This window comes from Panicum virgatum, chromosome 3K (assembly GCF_016808335.1).
Source record: "Panicum virgatum strain AP13 chromosome 3K, P.virgatum_v5, whole genome shotgun sequence".
Classification (NCBI taxonomy): Eukaryota; Viridiplantae; Streptophyta; class Magnoliopsida; order Poales; family Poaceae; genus Panicum; species Panicum virgatum.
Window position 1 is genome coordinate 13,545,041 of NC_053138.1, and position 22,603 is coordinate 13,567,643.

Genomic DNA, 22,603 nt, shown 5'->3' on the forward strand with positions numbered 1-22,603 from the left:
CTGTCGCCTGAAAAGGCGCGCCCACACCGTGCCGCACAAATCGGGCCACGCCGCCCGCTACCGGCGGAAAACCCGCGCACACGCGTGGCTCAGGACTCTGCGACGTTTTCAGATCACGACAGAATATTCCTCCATGGGGTCTCTTTACCCTCGAAGGAATCGCATTTCGAGGCCTTACTGATCAGGGGGTCGAAGCCTGGCCCTTCAGGGGGTTCGACAGGCGCCCCAGATCACCAGAGTCAGGGACTGCTGGGGTGTGCCGTACAAGCTACCCTCGAACGCGGAGTTCGAGACATCCTACACAGTGTTCAAGGCCAGTCGAGGGTGCCTAGAAGGGGGATCCCATCGAGGGAGAGCATCGAGCCCTCGAACCCTACCAAATGGGTTCGAGCCCCGCCTAGCGAACCCTCGCGAGCGCTTTATGAGATGTGTCTACGGACCACGAGCCGACCCCTATCGAACGGGGCACGGACGTCCGCTTGAACAACCCGCTAATAGCTCACTGAAGCAGCCATAGCTCGCGGCCCGGGCATGGGTAGCATGGTGCGCTTCACCCCTCCTCCCTGCGAAAGGGCGACGAGGGTCGTAATCGAAGTCAAGGGTTCCCCCGAACGCCTTCACACGGGCCTGGGCTCGGGGGCTCCTCGCACACCCTGGTACAAAACCACACCTTCGAATAAATCGACAACCGTCACTTACAAAGATCCACGTGTAAGCCGAACCCGCTGCTATTAGCGTACGTTCCCTTGAACGGCTAAGCTGAACGCCGGGTCGCTGTACCAGCACTAAGAATGCCGATGCCGGCTGAAAAAAAATGCCGATGCCGGCTGAAAAAGACGCTGGACGGCCATCCCAGTAAAGCTACCAGCGGGACAACGTTTCTAGCCCTTGGATGATCACAATCTCTCCTCCAAGGCCTCGGGGGCTACACCCGCGGGTGCGCTGACGCGCCCCCGCGAAGATGACTTCACACATATTCGAGGGTCGAGACTCTATGTACACCCCTATACCCTCGGGGATCCACCCCGCAGAGAAGAAAGGGAACTTTATTGCTCAATGCCGATAAAGGTTACAAAGGGTCACCGGCGCGGAGCCATCGAAAGATACAAACACGTTGCCACCTACGTGGCAATTTTCCCTGTCTTGGGGAAAAACGCACGATGAAGAAAGGCACCGAGCCCCTAGCTGACGCAACAGCGAGGCTGCTAGGGATGCGAGGACCAGCCCCCAGACCACGCGGGTCCAACGGGATGCTTTCCTCGCAAGCCTTCTTCTAGCGTCTTCTCCACCAAAGACCACGCGGGGTGTCGAGCTGGCGGACAGCACCCTCCGCACCATCTCCCCGAGAGCAACCTTGTCGCCTGGGGGACGATGCGAAAGACGACTGCCAGACCTGGCACCAGCGCCACGGGCAGGCGCCTCCATCCCCCTTCAGGCTAGGGGACATCGCAGAAGCATGACCCCACGGGCCCAATGCTCTTCTGCTGATCCCACTGAGCCTGGGGGATGGAGCGCACGCCCACTCCGGTCTTCCCCTGCCGCTCGCAAGCATTCTTCTAGCACCAAAGGTCTAAAAAAACCAGGCCACCCCATCTGGGGGTCGGTCACGAAAAGGCAAAGGAAACATTACAAATTTTAGGCAATACTGGAAGAAAGAGTTAGGAGGCTGGAGAAGAAGGGGAAACCCCACGACCTCTATTTATAGCTGTGCCGGGCACCAAGCCCCAAGCTTGTCGGAAAGCAGAGGCTTGTGTCGCCCGTGACGACACGGCACTCCACGAGCAAAAGATACCCTCGGTCACCACGCCGAGACGCGACCGGACGAAATAAAGCGGAGCTGAGCCCCTGGACGCTGAGCGGCGCAGCATCGGCTCAGGCCGACCGCCCTCGAACGGCGCGCCACAAAGCAGCCAGGGAAGCCAGGGCCTCTGCCCTGAAGCGCGGGACAGCACAACAAAAGCACCAGCTGCCGAGCAGCAGGCGCCATCGTCGCCCTGGCCCCCATCAGCGCGCAGACACGTCTTGTCCTTCAAACAAACAAACAAAGAGGCGCGCGCCTCGAAGTACACCCCCCACGGGTGTACTATCCCGACCGACGTGTTGTCACACCTGCCGGGCCCGCGCTCAGGCACGCCCAGTGGGTGCACGACTTTGACTAGACACGTCAAGGGAGAAACTGCCGAATTACCCTTTGGACGAATCCCATGACTCGACCAAAGCCTCGGGGGCTACTATCGGGTGCCACAATTAGGGACACCCTAATTGGGGTACAAAAAACCACTTTCAAAAACACAAACACATGTTAAAGCAACTGGGCCCACGAAGGCCCCCGGTCTCCTTCCAAATCCGGAAGAAAGGGAAGGACTTAAAGAAGCCCAGCATGTGGCCCATTCGCACCCCTCTCAGGCCCACCGAACAATCTCCGCCTCGCTCGAGGGTAGCGGATCTACCCTCGAGCGGGTCACTCATCTCCGCCTCGCTCGAGGGCTCCCCCCGGGACCCTCGACCGCGTAAACACATCTCCGCCTCGCTCGAGGACAGCGGACCTGCCCTCGAGCGGGTGGCCAATCTCCGCCTCGCTCGAGGACAGCGGACCTGCCCTCGAGCGGGTGGCCAATCTCCGCCTCGCTCGAGGACAGCGGACCTGCCCTCGAGCGGGTGGCCAATCTCCGCCTCGCTCGAGGCCCTCTCTCGGCACAAGGGACAAACGGCCCCGCCGCCCAACCGACCGCCGTACGAAGGCATTAAAAGCCAGCCACTCCACCACGGCTCAAAGGGCAGGCAGCGTCAGACTGCCACTCCCGCAGTGGATGTGACCGGCGTCCCGTCCACCGACCCCGGTCACCGCTCTGCCACCCCAGTCGCTGTAGCAGTACTGTGGGCATTCAATGCGGCACAAGGCAAGTTGGCGCCGCCCCCGTTACTGTTCTGCCGACACACCCCATCCAGACCATCTCCCACCGAGGAAGGGGTCTGGCGATGTCACGTGCCCTTCCAAGAGGAGCACTCTGCATGCGCGGGCGGGACCCCGGACCTCCCTCTCGTGGGATCCGGGACTTCCACGCGTTCCCGGACCTTCTAATGTGCACGCTCGCACCCCGACCAGGGGGTCCGGGACCGTCCCACGCCATTACTGCCACCGGGACGCTGCAAGACGGCCGCCGCCATCTCCACGGGACCAAGGACGAAAATCCAGGATGACAGCGACGTGCGCCGCCTTCCCACAGTACACTTCCTACAGTGTTCAACCACTGTACCCGCGATTCAAGGGAGAACGACGACTTCCACGCCCCTACACTCATGTACACCGCCCCTCCTTACAACTATAAAAGGAGAGGGTGGGCTTCCTTTTGTAAGGGCGGACGGATCTCTCCAATCGAAGGGTGGAAGCAGGCTCCCTGAACTTCCCCTTTCAGAACTTTCAGCACGATTGAGTACTCATCTCAACTAACTCCACTTCTAGCAGAGACTTGGGAGCTTTCCTCCCACTCTCGCCCCGCTTGTATCCCCTACTGCAAGCACCCCGGGTGCAAGATAATACAGTGCCCTCGCACACCCCCTTTGCTGGACGTACGGCCCCACGGCCGGAACCAGGATAAACTGTGCGTTATTGTGATTGCCTCTTGCACCATCATCTGGGACGAGGAAACACGCAGCATTTACTAGTTGGGATCCAGGCCCCCGGGTCGGGACACCGACACCTGGGCACCGCGTCATGCCACATTCCGTTTGAAAGCGACACTTGCGCTGTGCACATTGACGTCGTATACTGATGTTGCTCTCTCGTTCCTGCTGTTGTATATCGTGTGGAATAAACGCCATTCGGTTGGGACTTGGAAGATGCCATGGAGAGCTCGCCGGTCGATGTTGGCCCTCCGCTACAGCGCGCGCAGCAACCATCTGCGGATGGGTGCTGGTGACTTGGTCACCGGAATAAGGGGGAAACAACTAGGAATTGCGTAGAAATGAGTTAGCGTTCATTCGTGACTCAATTTTGTGCTGACCCGGATTACTAATAATCTGCTAAGATTCTATCAATTACCCTCGTGCTCCGATCTAGCAGGTGAAGCATACGGCAAAGATGTGATCAGTGTTTGAGCTTCCCCGAACATGCTGGCAGAACATAGAAAACCACAAAAAGTAATGAAAATACCGAGTGCATCTGACATCAAATGTACAAGAAAATGATTTGGGCCAAACCAACTCCACATAATTTGATTGTTTGGGTATGGTACAAACATCAATATATCATGGGCACCCTTATTACCATCCATGGGAAAACATCTGCCGGATGAAGCTGCAAAAACCCCACTTCTGTCGGCTGTTTCCAACTTTTCTGCTCGAAATGCTGTATAGACAATCCGAAAGGTCTTCCATGGCATAATCAATGAAAAACCACGTCGAAGACTACAGTGAAGCCTGATTGCCAAAACTCAGGGGGGAAAAAGCTGATACATAATCTTTTCACCATCCTATGTACTTTATGCTCACACCTGCAAGATTAACCCACCTTTCCAGACCACCTAACTGCCAAAAAGTTTTGAACCAAATGCATCAATAGAAAAGGGATTTACATGAGAGGAAGGTATGCACCCCCATGGCCCTTCCTTAGGATCAGCGGGCCAGCATTCTCTGGGACTTTGTCTAAAACTCTATTGCATATATCAAGGACGTCAAGAAAGCCTGTCGCCAGGGTTGCTAACTGCAGCCTCAGCCTCATGTCCCTCGTTCTACGCAGCAGGCTCCTGAATGATCTGCCAAGATGTTTCACCCACTCTGCAGGCAAGCCTCCAGGTGAAAGCCATACAGAGAAGTGTGACTGCTCCCCCCTAGCAGCAACCTCTGCCCTGTAAAACCTTGCAAGCTCCACAAACATTGGTGGCTGCAGGGGCAGCACTGATACAAACTCAGCCACGAATTGCTCAATTAGATCCGGTTTCAGCATTTGATTCCAAAAGACTGGAGCCCATTCCATAGGCTGATTTATATTGTACGCTTCAGCAACAATAAGGGCTTCCTGAAATCTAGATTGTTCCACAAAAATCCGCCGGGCATTTGTTTCCGAAAGACCAATCCACATAAGATCAGGTATCCGAATCTGAAGTGACAGAAGAGAAGCACGGGCACAAGCACGATGTGTTCTTTGGCCGGCATCAATCGTTGAAAGAACCTCAGCTGTCTCTACAAGGTGACGCATAGCCTCAAGGAGTTCATCATTTCGCCGCTCCTTGTCGAATCGCGATAACCAGCTGTTCATGTATTGCTCGGCACACAACTCAAGGAGAGAAGCAGCCTCATGCTTCATGTCAAAGTGCCTATATACCTGAATCGGACACAGATGTTGTAGAGCACAAGGAGACAGAAGGTTAACATTCATAGTGGTAATAACCAAGCAGTAAAATTGTCAATAAATAAAAAAGGTATGAAGTAAACAAAAATCTCTAGTTATCACTTTTTCTTATTCTTTATGCAAGATTCCTTTGTAGCCAAAACAGGCTAATATTTTGATTAGTACATCTTCTATCAGTATGAATGCAAAACTTGCATGGCATGTGCTCAATCAGCAGAATAATTGCTCCAGAGCAGCATTAGGCCCTGAAATAATTTTTCTTTAACTTTACTAAATGTTTGATTATTTTCAACACCCATAATTGTGACAGAGGACCATTTAGTAGGCACCAGGCAAGAAATGCAAAAGTGCTCCTCTTTACTCGCTTAGTGTTTATAGTGATGGTCCCCTGGTCAATTTCGTTTGGTGACGTGCTAAACCTGCTCTTGGGCCTACTTTGGGTTGTTGGATAGTAAATAGATATGTAGTGTTCAAAGATTTTTGGGTAGTAAGTAGTAACAGAGGTGAGGGATGGGAGATACCATTGAGAGAGCGTCGTCGTCATTCGGATTAAACTGTTTCAGGGATGTAATAACAGCCATCCTAAATCCTCGAACCGATGCAAGCGTCCCAGTAGCTGTGTCAGTGGCAGAATACTTTTGAAGTAGCAACTCCAACTGGCCATTCTCTACAAGGATGGAAAGAATGAAGCTCAAGGAATGGAAATTGCTCACTCCAGTGATCAAGCGAGCTAAACAAGAAAAATCCCCCTCTAGAACATATGAGTCCACTCTATTTGCTGCAAATGTGACGAGAACATCCACTCCATCAAGGCAAGAAGATGACATGTAGAAGTGGTGAGACAATATTAGGAGTTCAACCTGCAATGACATTTTAAGATAACAACTTAGAGGCGGCAAAAGAACAACATAAATCAAAGCTTGATATTCTCTGTTGAAGTTTCTGTAAAACTACGTGAACAATAACACTGCAGGTTTGATGAGCATGCAAATCACTCCTCTGAAAAAACATACATCTGGGTATTCCATAACCAACTTCAGCAACTTTCACTTGTAAGTCAGTTCAATCAGAGAAAGAATGCGGGCAGTGATACATAAGTTACAATGAGTCCTGAGGCCAGCAACTTAAATTCGCAACCAGCAGGGAACTAGCCAGTACTGGCAATTTGTAGTAATCCTTGCTGTATTAGCAATATTCCACTTTCCTACCGCATTTATATGGTGCGTAGCAAAGTAAATAGAGATGCAAGAACGATGGGTACTTGTCAGTATGTAATGTTTTACAACTAGAACGAGCAGTTTCTGCTTATTTTAGGGACATACAGATCCATGTGGGATTGAAAATAGAAAATACAACCACTTTAGGGCTTCAGCTGAACTCCATCCATCCAGGTTGAATATTATATTGGTGCTTGTTAGGTATGATCCAGTAAAAAAATACAAAATATTTGGTTTCCCCCATCTTAGACTACCCATAGTTTGTAGTTGCTGTTCTGTGCTGCATAGCCTTTATCAATACCAATAGGAAGTTTCTCACTAAATTCTAGAAAGATGCTTCTAAAAAGCCACTGCAGTGCCAAACAAATCCTTAACCTAGACGCATCCATTAGCAAATTACCTTGTCTGATCCTAATAAAACCATCTTTTACAGAACCACCAAACATAATAAAGCACTCTTTCTGTAGTAAAGCATATGCTTAAATTCTGCTTCTAATTGTGGCGCAAGGTTCCCCTACTCGAGTCAAAAGGTGCTATCAGTTTACAGTCAAATCAAATGATCAAACAAATATATTTTCTGGTGCCTCTTAGCCAGCTCCAGCTGTTAAAATCCAGTGCAATTAAGGAAAATATGAATACTTGCAAATAGAAAAGAATATTCAAAAGCAAAACAAGAATCAGAAGACAACCTCACAAGCATGTGGTACTTCATGTCCAGTCATTACCAAACGCATTAAAGCATGGCCAATTTCTGGTTCTGATGGACATAGTTTTGCCCACTTTAAGAAGTCACTTGATCTCCACAAAAGAGGTGCAGGACCTTCTTCCTTTTGGGAATCCAGATAACCTCCACGATGTGCAGCTAAAAGCCCCTATCAAGGATTGAAAGTATATAATGTAACGTAGGACTGCAATAACTACCCAAGAAAAGCATGCTATTAAAAGCTGAGCAATGAACAAACCTTTAGAAACGAATCAGCGAGAATTCTTGCAACGCTAGATGCAGGCATGATGTGAGTCTCCACCAAAAATTTAGCTTCATCAAAAGAATCCTGAGCCTTCAGGGAAAGCAACTGTAGAAGTTCAATTGGCTGTTTCTCAAATGATTCGGAAAATGGGAGTCCCAATAATTTAGCAGTTCGAATGACTGCTATTATTCTCCTAATAAGAGCCCGTCCACGGCCCTCGCCACATTTCACAGCTAGTTTCTCCATAACCTGAGATAAAACAGCATTCTGATTTCTGGATCACAGTAACACTTGTAACAAATTTGTAACATACATGAATAATGACGAGCATGGACAAAATCAGTATCCATTCGCATCAATGGTTCAAATTGAATCACTACCTATACTAGTAATAATGAACAAATATGTAATCAATATTCAATAACCAAACCGCAGACCTAACAATAACTGCGGCATTATTATGGTTTACGTATCCCAAGGCTGATAAGAGATTTCAAGAATTATTATCCTAACAAGTTAACAAAAGTAATGAAGTTGCTTTGCTCGATATTAGATTGATAAAAACCAGGAAAAATGCAATAACTACCCAAAACTTCACAGCCGAGTATATTTTCATGATATAACCAGAAATACTTTGATGCACTAAGAAGCTTTGTTGTAACAGAATATACAAATAGAGATCAAAGATGAACAGGCACTTCACAAAATGTACAGAACGCTAGTTTCTACACCCATGACTCCTTAGCCAATAATGAACAGGAAAGGTGATGCAAATGTTGGATATAATTATACAATCGCCATTGTAAATAAAGCATTGTAAGATGTAAGCCACATAAATTAGAGAATTTATTTCTTTATACACATGTACCGTTTAATCTGTGTTCTCGCTTCGTAAGGATATGATTGCAGTAGTACAATGTTAGAAAAGTGTAGGTTCTATCTGGATAATTATAGAACAAGTGAACAAAAAATAAATAAGATGCACCACCCTGGAACCCTCAAGAGTGGAGATCACAGAAAACTAATTTCAAACAGAAACATGTCATAAAACGAACGGAACAAAATAATCAGACCTGTAATGGGTCAACCATATCGCTGCTACTTGCTACTCCCAGTGACTTAAGTATTGAAAGAGCCTCTGTGCCAAAGCATGACAAACTGATCTCTCCATCACAGCTGTTAGTGGCAATTCTTAAAGCAACATCAACAAGGACAAGTTCTTCTGGAATATATGATGGAGACAACTTTTGTTGGAGTTGCTTAGCAGCAGTTATTTGCCCAAATTCCAGTAACGAGAGCACAGCCTTCTCCACATCCACAGGCCTAACATTTTGTTCCCAACCAGATAAAGATGCTTCCATCTTTGCAAATTCTTCTTCAGAAAGTAAATTTCTAGCTTGTTCACCAATCTTTGAGCTATGAAAATTACTAGAATTGTTATCAAGATCATTAGTTCTACTTTCAAAATTATCATTGACCCCTCGTCTAAGTGGTAAATTTGTCTTCACCCTTCGCTTAGCTCTTGTGCTATTTGTTGTTGCTGAAGATGCTTCACTGTTAGACTCAAAGAGTTGCACAGGTTGGCACGATAAATTGTCCCTTATGCCATTCCTTTCTGTAGCTTTCATGTGTGGCGAACTCATGTTACTGTCTATTTTTGTGATGACATCAGCAGTCTGTTCTATAATACTGGTACAGTTTCCAACAGCTATGTTGTGAGCAACAGCACACGTGGCAAATTCACCATCAGCCTTGGACTGGCTCTCTGACTCAACGGCCAGGAGCCAAACCCTAGTCTCAATTTCCCGTAGAAGATGAAGAGGATAGACCCTGCAAAAGTCAAATACTAATCAGTAAGGGGATGAAAAGATTGAGTACAATGTGAACATGCAAGGAAGATGAAGCTTACGGAGAGGACTTGGTCATAGTTCCACTTAGCCATTGTAGAGATAGCAGTAGTATTTCATGAAGCTCTCGTGCTGGTATCTCTTTACCTACTGCTTCAGCATGCTTAAGGAAAAATAATCCAGCCTGAACATATGGTTGAACGAGCATAAAAATTGTTAGTTTAAAAGGCTAAGGGGAAAATATACTCCCTTCATTTTGATACGGCTGGAGGATTGAGGCACAGATAACAGATCGATAAGCCCTAGCTCGCCCTCGCTTGAGGCTCTGAGCACAAGGATTAACTTTACTGCCTAAAGAATCCTAATGAGCCGCAGCCCTTACAATTTATAGTCTCTCACAAATAAACAATAACTTCCTAAATTACAGCCAAATAAAAAGGAAACAAACTCCTATGCTGCGGCTTCCTTCTTCTTGCGTTGGTACTTCTTGCCAAAGAAAGTGTCCACAACACTCCCCCCCCCCCCCCCCCCCCCCCCACCCAAAAAGCTCGTCCTCGAGCTTGAATGAAGGATACTTCTCCTTGAATTATGTCAGTGGTTCCCAAGTTGCTTCAGCTGGACTGCGCCCCTCCCATTGAACCAACAAATCCCAAGAGTTACGAGCTGGAGTTGCACGAAGAATCTTAGCCGGTACTGGCAAGATCCGGCCATTAGCAATGGGAGGAAGGACAGCAATGGACGCCGGCGGATCACCATGGTACTTCTTCAAGAACACCACATGGAAGACATCATGAATACGCGCCTTAGGAGGAAGGCGCAGGCGATACGCCACTGACCCAATCCTTTCCAACACCTGAAAAGGGCCATAGAACCGTGGCGCTAGCTTCCCTTTGGAACCATCTGTAATGCCCACTGCGGAACGCTGATGCAGCCGTAACCATACCCAATCATCCACCTCAAAAGCCACTTCACGATGCAACTTGTCATGAGAAGTTTTCATATAATCTTGTGCTTGAAGTAGACGTTCCCTGATATCTGAAAGGAATGCATCACAGTGCTGCAACTATTTGTCTACCGCCACCACTCGTGCCAGACCCGGCTGATACGAAGCCAAGGCCGGAGGCTCACGGCCATACACCACCTAAAACGGCGTCGTGCGCAGCGCTGACTGATATGATGTGTTGAAGCAATACTCTGCCCAGGGAAGCCAACGAAGCCAGCTACGCGGATGATCACCGGCGAGGCAACGCAGGTACATGCCAAGGACACGGTTTGCCACTTCGGATTGGCCGTCGGTCTGCGGCCGAAATGCAGAACTAAGGCGCAACTTGACACCAGCCAACTTGAAGAGCTCCGTCCAAAGAGCACTGGTGAAAACCGGATCTCTGTCACTGACGATGGATGACGGAAATCCATGAAGCCTGACTATGTTATCAAAGAAAGCTTGGGCGACAGTAAGAGCCGTTTATGGATGACCAAGTGGTACAAAATGAGCCATCTTAGAGAAACGGTCGACGACCGTCAGCACCACTGATTTACCTCCAACTTTAGGAAACCCCTCCACGAAATCCATGGCGATGTCACTCCACACCATTGACGGAACATCGAGTGGCTGAAGCAAACCTCCTGGGTGCAAATGTTCTGTTTTGTTCCGCTGACAAACCAAGCAAACTTTGATGAACTCCCGTCCAAGTTTTGAAGCCCTTGGATTATAGAACGAGGAGCGTAAGCGAACCAACGTTTTCTGGACGCCCTTGTGCCCAGCGCCATGTGCATGTTTTAATAGTTGCGGCCAGAACATGGAGGAGTCAGGAACAAAAATTTTGCCTTGGTGCAGGACAAAATCATCCACCACAGACCACTCTGTGCCCGCATTACCCGCTTGGATCTCTTGCCGTTTAGAAACCACTTCAGGGAGAGAGAACGACTCTTGCTTGAATGCCTCAAACAGCTCAAACTCCGGGCTGGAGATCGCACAGGTTGCTGCGAGCGACCCATGCTCATCACGGCGCGACAGGGCATCAGCCGCGGCATTCAGTTTGCCCGGCTTGTACTCAACCTGAAAGCTGTAGCCAAATAGCTTGCTTACCCATGTATGCTGTGGAATGGTGGCCAGACGCTGGTCCAAGAGATGCTTGAGGCTGCAATGATCCGTCGGGATGATAAACTCCCTCGTCTAGAGATACGGCCTCCAATGACGCACGGCCTGCACGAGACCGATGAGTTCGCGCTCGTAGGCCGCCAGCTTGGCATGCTGAGGGGCGACCGAGCGGCTGAAGAAAGCGATCGGGGCGTCGCCTTGATGAAGCACAGCACCAAACCCCGTGCCGGAAGCATCGCAGTCGACGATGAAGGGCTTGTCGAAATCCGGCAGTTGGAGAACCGGCGCTGTCGTGAGCGCCTGTTTGAGCGCGTCGAAGGCCTCCGTCGCTGCCGATGACCACAGGAACGCCTCCCGCTTGAGGAGGGCTGTAAGGGGCGCCGCAATGACGCCGTAATTGTTGATGAAGCGGCGGTAGTAGCCCGTAAGCCCGAGGAAGCCTCGCAGCGCCTTGACCGAACGTGGACGAGGCCAAGCTTGTACCGCACTGACCATGTCAGTGTCCATCGCCACCACACCATCAGCGATGACGTGTCCCAAATAGTGGATCCGTTGCTCCCCGAAGGAGCACTTGAGGACAAGACCGTGCTCCATAAGGCAAGGAAGACAGCACAGACGTGTTGCAGATGCTCCGACCAGGTCCTGCTGAAAATGAGAATATCGTCGAAGAAAACAAGGACGCACCACCGAAGGAATGGCTGCAGCACTGCGTTCATCAACGCCTGGAAGGTCGACGGAGCGTTCGTGAGGCCGAATGGCATCACAAGGAACTCAAAGTGCCCGTGATGAGTTCTGAATGCGGTCTTGGCGATGTCATCAGGATGCATACGAACTTGGTGATACCCGATGCGCAAGTCGAGCTTGGTGAAGAAGACTGCACCCTTGAGCTCGTCCAACAATTCTTCGACAATGGGTATGGGGAACTTGTCGCGCACCGTCTTGCTGTTCAAGGCGCGGTAGTCCACACAGAATCGCCAAGAGCCATCGCTTTTGCGCACCAACAGGACCGGCGAGGAGAAGGCCGACGTGCTCTGTCGGATGATGCCTTGCGCCAACATCGCCTTGCATTGGGCTTCAATCTCATCTTTCAACAGCTGGGCGTAGCGGTAAGGACGCACCGCCACCGGTGGGGTTCCTGGAAGGAGATGAATCCGGTGGTTGAACGTGCGCGACGGCGGAAGACCCTTGGGTTCGGCAAACAGATCAGCAAACTCATCAAGTAATGAGGTCAGGAAGTCGTGTGCTGTAGTGGCCTAGACGCGCGGGCTGAGCTGGTTGTGGACGCCGTGCCATAGGACACGATGGTCATGCCTCCAGAACACCATAGTGAGGTTGGTGAAGTCCCAGAGTATCGGCCCAAGCGAGCGGAGCCAATCGCAGCCGAGCATGATGCCGAAACCGCCGAGAGGGATGACAAAGAGGTCCACAGTGAACTCTTTGTCGATGACGAGGCGTACGGCCTTGCATAGGCCCGATGAGGCCACACGATCACCATTGGCCACGCCAACGAAGAGGCCGGGCCGTGGATCCGGTATGAGGCCAAGACGGTGAGCCAGGGACTCGTCGATGAACGAATGAGTCGAGCCGGAGTCCACCAGGGCGGTAGCGGGCGCGTCGCAGATGTGGGCGACCAGCTGCAGAGTCGCGTTCGCCCGGATGCCGGTGATGGCCGCCAACGATATCTGCAGGTCATCGTCGGACTCACTGCCGGTCGGCGAGTCGTCGTCGGGAGACAACTCGAGGAGGTAGATGCCCTTGCCGGTGCAGTGCTTGAGATGGTCGCGGGAGAACTTCTCTGGGCAATTGAAACAAAGGCCGTCGATGCGGCGCTGGGCCATCTCCTCCGGGGATAGGCGTTTGAATCGCCCGTCCGGAGTGGTCGCCAGCTTGGACGGAACGCCGGACGATGCTGGTGTCGAGCCCGGCGCACCAGGCGGGGGCGGCGTCTTGGCGGGCGGCGTCGACGCACGCTGGGAGGCGCGCGCCGGGAGACGGCTGCTGGCGGCGGCCACCTCTGTGGAAGCTGCTTGACGGCATTCGAACGCACGCGCCAAGGCCATGGCGTCCTCCAGTGTAGTTGGCTTCGCGAGTTCCACGTCGGTGCTCAAGGGTTGTTGGAGCCCGGCCAAGAAAATTGCGATCTGATGTGCTTCCGTGACTCCTTCACAGCTCGCCAGGAGGACCAGGAACTTATCTTGGTATTCGTCGACGGTCGTGGTGCGGCACAGATGCGTGAGTTCGCCGAGCGGATTGCTGCGCAGCGGCGGGCTGAAGCGGTGATTGATGCCCTCAACGAACTGCGACCACGACGGGACGCCCTGGTTTTGCTCGAGGCGGTAGTACCATTGGCTTGCAACACCCTGGAGGTAGAACGCCGCCGTCGAGACCTTGAGATGGTCCGGCGTGCCGTAGGCATGAAAGAATTGCACCCATTTGTGTAGCCATGTAATAGGGTCGTCGGAGCCGTCGAACTTGGGGAAGCATAGCTTGTGGGTCGGTGCCGGCGAGGGTCTAGACGCCGAGGATGCGTCGGTGTCGAAGCGGCCTTGCCGATCCAAAACCTGAGTCTGGACGTTCTTGATGGACGTCGAGAGGAGACGGAGCTCCTGCCGAAAGTCCGCCATGTCGGTGTCCAGCTTCCGGCCATTGTCGCCGATGAGTTTGACAAGCTTGTCAACCACCTCGTCGAGAATCGCCTTGGTGATGGGGGTGTCGTCGTCTGCAGCCATGGCGGGGTTGCGATGGGGGTTAGCGGCGCGCAGGGGAAGGTGGGGTTGTGGTGGGCGGCGGAGTGCAGATCAGGCCAAGGAGGATCCCTAGACTGATACCAGAGCTGATATGGCTAGAGGATTGAGGCACATATAGCAGATCGATAAGCCCTAGCTCGCCCTCGCTTGAGGCTCTGAGTACAAGGATTAACTTTACTGCCTAAAGAATCCTAATGAGCCGCAGCCCTTACAATTTATAGTCTCACAAATAAACAATAACTTCCTAAATTACAGCCAAATAAAAAGGAAACAAACTCCTATGCTGCGGCTTCCTTCTTGCGTTGGTACTTCTTGCCAAAGAAAGTGTCCACAACACATTTCATAATACAAGGTGTTCTAGACTTTTAGCATGTGAGCCACAGAGCCATTTTTCATTATGCAAGGCGTACTACATTATGCAAGCATGTATCTATGACAGTGTTCCCAATCTTCCCTTACTGATGGGTTGGCTTTCACAGAAATTGAAAAGCTGGCAACAATACATGTGTCTAAGTCTATCTAACAAAGCACACAGCAAGGTTTTCTCCAAGCATGCAGCAGCTAGATGGCATTGGATCATTTCATGTTTATTTTTTTGGTTGGAAGAGCAGGGCAACTCTCATATTCTCTCACTGGCACCTACAGAGTTTTAATGCTCCTTGACCTATGTGTGCAAATCTAAGACACCTTACAGTACGAAATGGAGGGAGTATATTGTTCTGTGCATTTGACTTATCGAATAGAATACCTTTAAAGGAGGGAAAGAATATCTCATGAAGAGAGATTGGCAATGGCCCCACAAGGCTGCACGTTCTTGAGGGATATCCCAAAGAAACTCCTTCCATTCAGCAACCATGGCTTCTGCCTACACGTCCGGCAGCTGGATGTCAGCATAACATAGGGATATACTGAGAATGTCAAAATGTAGCTATGAATGTTGCCAATGTAATCCAAAATTGGTTTGGGGGTGGGGTGGGGTGGGGTGGGGTGGGGTGGGGTGGGGTGGGGTGGGGGGGTGGGGGGCACTTACCTGTGATTCCGTGACATGGTCAAGAGTAGACTCCCAGGCTATGTCACTCAACTCCAGCTGTCTTGCCCAAGGGCGAGCTTGCTCCCATTGACCATCCTTTTCTAATGATGTTAAAAGAGAAGCGTCATCCATCAAATCATTCCAGTCATAGATATCAGTGTCTTTATACAACGAAGGTTCGGACAGGTTAATCTTCCAATATCTTTTGCTAAAGTAAGATGATGAAGTGCTACTATCAGCAAAATCCACAGCAGAAAGAAGCTGCAGTAAACATCTCTTCTCATAAATTGATGGACAAGTTGAGAGTACAGCATCAGCAGCTTTTACAGCTGTAGCAGCCACCCATCCAGCTATAACTGACACTTCTTTGGAGTTTAGCTGAGTATGAGAAGCTTCATCTTTTATTCTCACTGAAAATGATGCCAAATGTGCAGAAGCCTCGAGCAGACGCATTTGAGAAAATGCCTTTCGAGGGTAACACAGAAACACTCAAGTTAGTTGAATACCATTTTGAACTAAATAAACTATTAGTTGAAAACCATTTTAAACTAAATAAACTATTACTTCTAACCTGGAGAGCACGGATGAAGGAAAGAAGGGAGCAGGAAGGTAGAAACATTTCAAAAGCTCTAAGCAATGGTAGAAACAGTTGTTGTTCACAAAGCACTGCTACCATGCTTGATAAAGATGCAAGCCTTTCATCAATATCAATTGACATTATGGTTTCTCCAGAGATTGGCTTTCCTCGTTCCTCATGAGCATCAATATCTGCAGGATAGGAAGTTCCGGCAGAATTTGGCCCATGTGAGCTATCCAACGAGAAACATATCGTGAACTTCTCCGATGAGGCTTCCAGAAACCGCCTTCGCTTTGGATTCTTCCTGTTGTAACGAAATTCAACATTCCTACTAGTGCCTGGCAATTTATTTGTGGCCTCAACAGCAGATCCAACATTCTTTGCAATTTTCGAAGAAATATCATCCACCTTGATCGAGGCCATCTCCCTTCAGATAACCAACAAATTCCAAGGCCACAAAATTACACAGTAATACAACAATGAAGCTTGAAAAATGTTGTTAGCATAAAACTTTCCTGCAATGCTCACATTATTACCTTGTGGCTGTAATCTCAAGCCAAACACTTAAGCATGAGAGAGGAGTTACATCTGGAAAGCATGAAGCAATCATGGCTAGCAAAGACCACTGCATTTGTTTTGCTTTATTCAGGAGTGCCTCCCCAGGGTTCTTTTGTTTTTCACAGAGTCCAAGAATGCAGAAAAGTTCCATAGGATTATTGCCATCAACAGCAGAGAAAGATAAATCACTACTTCCTGAAGGTATATTACCAGATGACTTTCTTCTAAGTGACATCATACTTTTTAGAACAGTCAATATGTGAGTCCTCAATCTTGAATCCCTAATCTCTCTAGCTGCCTGAACAGTGGACACAACACCAACTAGAACAAATTAGTACAGTGTAATCACAATTAAAGTTACTATAAGAAATCCTGTAAAATATGAAAAATTACCACTTCAATAACAACTTCAATTGGGAATCCAGCTATCTGAGCTTCCGTTAGAAAGCCAACCTGCCAAAGCACAATTACTATCAGTGTGGGGGCTTATCTAAATAGTGACCTTGCAGAAAAAACGAAACAACATAGTAACAAAGAGAATAAGGAAAAAAATAAATACCCAATCATTGTCATTGGCCAGTAAAGCAAGGTATTTTGAACTTAGTGGGAGATGGTGTGCCTGACAGAATTCAGTAACCAAATTCCAATGTTGACTTGCTTCATTCTGCTGTGATCGGTAAAGAGATGCATCACCAACGCCAGTCAAAAGCCAAAATCCACAAGTTTTACCTTCATCTAATGATGGCAAACTTGCTTTTTCAAGGTGCTGCAGAATAGCAATAAGAGGTTGTGGTGTTTGTTCCCTCTTGGGAGCCATCGAGGTTTGAGTCTGCTCCAATACATGCAGATGATCAGACTGGACATAATCTTCTGCTAGAGCTCGAGCTAGAGCAAGAGCTATGTCAGCTCCATGGGACTGCACATGGAGCTCTGGGGTCCTTGGTGAAGATAGATCAAAATGTTTATTTTGCTGAACTGACTTGTAGTAGGAAGAGATCCGCCGAAGCGCAGCAATATCTAAACGAAGCATGTTGGCACACAAGCCACAAAGTTCCAACAAGAATATACAGGAAGTAACTAGAGTCGAGTCCTCAAAGTTTGTAATAGCTAGTGGAGCCACCTGATGCGCAGAAGCAGGGAAAAATGATAAGATATAGGCACACATATAATGAACAAAAGCATAAAGGTTCATTACTGTTTCTCGCCATATAAATTTATGGCCTTATGCGAATTGTAACAAAAAAGAAATATGTCGGTAAAAAGCTAAAAATATGAAAATGAGGGGATTTCTCTATGAATAAAAAAAAAACTATACCAACCTAGGAGGAACTAGGTGGTTTTTATATTACGAAGAAAATAGGCACCCAAATTCGCTCGAGCACTTGAACTGGGGTACATCTACATCTACACCCACAACCAACTGAGCTAGGCTCATTTCCTTCTCTATGAATAACACAATAGTATTAATTTCATCAGTTCATCGATTGATAATCAAGATTTAAAACACTTGAAACAAATATTGTCCTAAAGCAACATACGTTTATTTATGGAAAAATTTAGTTCCGCGGCACTGAGATTTTGTATGGCTATGCCTATTTGTAAAGCAGAACTCAGTATTTCAGTAAAAATGTTTCAAATGCAATACAGAAACTTGATGGATACTGACAGCATGAGAGTTCAGTATAGAACCAATTCAGGAACATGGACATACCGATAGAAGAATTGATCGTTCAGCTTGACTTAAAGGAGCAAGTATCAATTGTACATCTGCCTGAACATTAGACTGTGCAGATATCACTTGACGTGCACTGGCTGATTTCAATTGTGAAGCTCTCTTAACAAGAAGATGCCTGAAAGCAGCTAGGGCTCGGCCACGGTGCAAATGATGCTCCACTCTCACATCTTTCTCCTGAAGAGAATAATAAAAATGCTAGTTTAGAAAGAAAAGTTACAATACTACAGCAAAGCACAATTCAACAGAGGGGAACAATGAAAATGGCAAGCCTCTCCGTTGGACCAGTTAGAGCTTTGAAACTCTTATCCCGAACTCTGATTGAAGGACAGCACCTTCTTAGAACAAAGCCCAGTAGGAGTCTCGCCCGTGATCGACTTCCTTTTTCAATTTAGAGAGAAGTCAATAGAACAAATTTTGTAGGATTTAGCTTCAGGAAAATGTTAGAGAGGGGAGTTTAATCTTATGTCCATCTACTGTAGGTAAGTTTATGATATATGTGCCTAGAAGCCAATCTTGAATTCCTGATTGTTGTCCCTAGTACACATACCAGCATATATCCAAGATGATCTAGAGCTAAGATTCAACTTTTAAAGAAGGTGATGCAAGATACAGAAACAAATAAAAAAGTTGCCAAGGATGTGCAATATGAATGTACCTCAAGGGAAGAGTACAGTTCTTCTTCGACACTTTTTTGGATCGCCGCTTCCAAGGACAGTGCGTTGGCTTCAGTATATCCGGTGGAATTGTATATATAATCAGTGACATTGTGAGTGAATAACTCTTCAGATGATGGTGCATTTGATAGCAGTTGCATTCCAAATGGGCCCTGACAGATTATGGTGAAGAAGAAAAAAGAAAAGGATTACCCTGCTAGAATTGCGAATGGATGATAGATGTGTGCGTATATACAAATTAGTAAGACAGAACTATAAGTGAACTTAGCCTAGCAACTCAATGCTTTTATAGTTTTTCTCGAACATGCAGGAGAGCTGCGCATCAATATATTAAGAAAGAAGGGTGTAGCACCCAGTCACCAGTACAAAGGTTTTTTTCATGGAAAAAAACCAAACACACGCACACACACTATATTACCCTTTTGAAGAATTCAACCCCTGACCAAGGAGACCTATCGGTCTAACCGTTAGGCTGCAGGGCGAGGAGATTAGTAATTCCTCGAGCCCCAGCCAATTCCCATAGATGCAGTACAACTCTAATGGCAGAAGAAGCTCATTCAGACTAGGCTGTAGACCATCAAAAACACAACGATTCCTGTGATTGCAGAGAGACCAAGCCACCAGAATTACAACTGAATTTAGGCCCTTTTTTGCTTGGTCAGCCACCCTCCTGCTCACCTGATCCCACCAGTCCTCGAAGGAGTGATCATCAGGTTGTGGAGTTAAAACTTGCATACCTAATCGTTGCATAACACTGAACCATATTTGGCGCGAGAAGACAAGATAGTAGCAGGTGATTGATTGTCTCCTCTTTTTTTTTTTGAGGGAAACACAGCAAGGGAGGCCCCTGCTGTTTGTCTCCTCTTGATCACATAGTGGACAAAGTTCAGGGTGCGGTAATCCTCTCTTAGCAAGCCTATCAGCCGTCCAACATTTGTTATCTGTGACCAACGACATGACGAATTTACATTTCCCGGGCGCCCAGCTCTTCCAGATCCTCTCCCAAGGTTTAAACTGAATGGCACTAATGAACATTGCCAGATATGCTGACTTAGCTGAATAAATATTTCCCTGTTGGTTCAATGCTTCTATAGTTCCCTTAATGGTTAGGCAATATTGTTAGAGTATATTAGGCAACTCCGAATATGGTTAGTTTAGGATTGATTGTAATCCCGGGATAACCTTCCTTATCTCTAGGAGAGGCTACTTACCCTCCAAGCCATGTACTCCTTTATAATCAGCCCAAGAGGCTCAAGCAATATAACTCACGCATTCTACATAATCTTACATGATATCACGAGACTAGGTTCTAACCCTAGGCCTCCGCATCCGCTGCCCACGCGCCATCCACAAGGAGATCGATCTCTGCCGGGGCGACGCCCTCGTAGGATGCGCGTCTGATCCATCTTATCGCCGCGCCGTCATGGTCAAGACACAGCAGAGGGGCATAACCCATCCTGTGGCCAATCCATGGCCGCGTTGTGCACTTTCCTCGACAGGCACCGCGGCACCATGGGGCCGCCACCAAGCTTGTCTTGCCTTCGCGTCATCATTCTTCCGCGCCACAGGCGAGGCGCCCCTCCTACCAATGCCACCGCAGCGCGGCCCTGAGCACGAGTGCGTGGCTGTGGAAATAGGGTCCCCAGGCCATCACGCCATTGGGGCCATCGGGCCACCACAACGCCGGACGACGTCGCCGACGAGCCACATTCTTGGAGGACTACGATGAGGCCTTTGGATGCTTCAGGCCCACATATAGCAAAATCAAGATTGGGGAAGAGAAGGTATACAGAACTTCTGATCCAAGGTACTTTGTCATATGTGCCTTGGCCACGCGTAAGACATCCCCTGCCTTTTGCCAAGAGAGGGGAGTACCAACCCTTTGTTAGATGTATATCCTTTGTGTATTTACTCACTAGTGTAGGATGCTTTGTACATCTCCATATCTGCCCTTTGGGCATGGCAATAGCCGAGTTGCACATTCCTAACATGGTATCACAGCCTAGGTTTAGGTTCTTCCATCCCGCCGTCGCCGGCGAGCCTCCGTCGGTGAGCCACCCCACCAGTCGGCGAAGGCAACTCCACCCCTTCTTCTCCCTCCCTCCCCTCCCTTTTCTACACATGCTCGCGGCCTGCACGCGGCCTTCCGCGGCCAGCCCGTGCCTACCGCGGCCTTGAGCCACCGGTGTGCCCCGCCGCGGCTCCTGCGACCGCGCCGGTCCGCACCTCCCACCGCTGGGCCGCGCCTCATGCGGTGCCCCACCGCCCACTTCGGGCCCGAGCGGCTGTACTACGCTACCACTCCAGCCCTGCTCGCCCACTTTCCACTACCCGCGTCTGTGCGTGCTCGCACAGTGGTTCCCCTCTCCTTTATTTTCTCTCTCTATTATCTTTATATTACTCCATCCATTTATCTCCTTCATCTAAGCAAAAATTTCTTTTCCAAAAGTCTCCTTCGTATTAGTCTGGGACCATGGGTTTGGCTTCTTGTACATGTTGCGCATTTGGTGCTCATTGGTTGCTCTTTGTCTGCATTTATTGCTCCTTGGTTGTTCATTAGCTGCGACTTCTTGGCTACTCCTTGCCTTAAATGCAAATTGGCGTCATTTTACTGCTCCTTGGTCATTGCACCGAAGGCTAGTACGATGGAGACTTATGGACGGAGAGAGTAAAAGAAGACACCAATAGAGACAGTCTGTTGCTGTGGCTTCCCTTGGTCGGCCAGGTGCTATACTCGTTCCTTGGTGTCCTGTTAGGCACCAATTGGAGCGAGTTGACCTTCCACACGGAAGTGCACATGGGCGGGCAGCAACTGTGGTGCTACCTCATGGATGAGCAGTCTTGTCCGCCTACTCCCCGTCTTCCCACGCTACCCACCTATGCACCGGACACGACCGATGTGGTCAAGAAGCCTCTCCTAGAGGCGTTTGAGGCCGAGATGGAGACTTACCAGTCAGATCTTGACATTCAAGCGACCTGGCTGCGTGAGGAGGCTTGTGTTAAGGCCATTCTGCTTGCGAGCATGGAGGTTGACATCTCCCTATCTCTCCGTGGCCTCTCCACATCTCACCTGATGTGGGCCCACCTTCATCACAGTTACGAGAAACGTAATGAGGCATTGAATCTTGCGGTGGTCGAAGAGGCTCAGTCGCTACGCCAGCATGAGTATACTGAGTTCCACTGCCAGTTGTCCGCCATCTGGCTTCATCTGGACAGCATTGGTGTGGATTTTTGTGTTGCCGGCACTTGCAAGTGTTGTGATCGGCACCGGAGACTCTACGTCTACATGAGTTCATGTCCCGCCTCCAGCCCGAGTTGAGGTTATCAGGTCCCAGCTCCTAACTCGTCGGCCTCATTCATCTCTCGATGAGGCGCTGCCGGAGCTGCGTGCTAAGGAGACTCGTCTTCGAGCGGGGGGTATGAGTGAGGCTTTGCAGTCCTCTGTTTTGGCTGCTTGACTCAAGGCTCTATGAACTAAGCTACAGTTCAGCAATCAAAGAAAATAAGTAACAGCGGGAAAGTTTCTTTGTCCCAAGTCAAGCTGGTGTAGGCCAGAACAAATTAGGAACATTTCCCTAAAGAAGTCCTTAGAAATTATTATAGAACTTACTCTGTTTTAACTTCACTATTGATATCTCTAGAAACCGTAATTAGAATTTCACTTATACGCACAATAATTTAGCATTGCAAATTCAAGATTTATGCATTAAAAACCTAAATTCAACTGATGCCATATGGGGCAGAACCACAACTGGGATTGAATAATACAGAACAAAACACAAATCAGAATTAAATTCTA

The 22,603-nt window shown here is 48.7% G+C and overlaps 1 protein-coding gene across 5 annotated transcripts in view; it reads right to left on the reverse strand.

The window, feature by feature from the left end:
• Positions 1-4,141: 4,141 nt before the first annotated feature.
• The window catches only part of LOC120700489, a 40,910-nt gene continuing 22,448 nt past the window's right edge, over positions 4,142-22,603 (reverse strand). For 3 of the 5 annotated variants that reach the window (XM_039984749.1, XM_039984748.1, XM_039984747.1), the window contains exons 14-27: positions 18,786-18,956; positions 18,107-18,304; positions 16,955-17,515; positions 16,789-16,848; positions 16,374-16,693; positions 15,832-16,264; positions 15,261-15,725; positions 14,979-15,095; positions 9,445-9,566; positions 8,609-9,365; positions 7,530-7,784; positions 7,257-7,439; positions 5,872-6,210; positions 4,571-5,323 (exon numbers count right to left, since the gene is read on the reverse strand). In XM_039984749.1, the coding sequence (XP_039840683.1) occupies positions 4,571-5,323; positions 5,872-6,210; positions 7,257-7,439; positions 7,530-7,784; positions 8,609-9,365; positions 9,445-9,566; positions 14,979-15,095; positions 15,261-15,725; positions 15,832-16,264; positions 16,374-16,693; positions 16,789-16,848; positions 16,955-17,515; positions 18,107-18,304; positions 18,786-18,956 (4,734 nt within the window). Of the gene's footprint in view, positions 5,324-5,871; positions 6,211-7,256; positions 7,440-7,529; positions 7,785-8,608; positions 9,366-9,444; positions 9,567-14,978; positions 15,096-15,260; positions 15,726-15,831; positions 16,265-16,373; positions 16,694-16,788; positions 16,849-16,954; positions 17,516-18,106; positions 18,305-18,785; positions 18,957-22,603 lie in introns of all 5 variants that reach the window. The other 2 variants (XM_039984750.1, XM_039984746.1) reach the window with 1 other exon arrangement.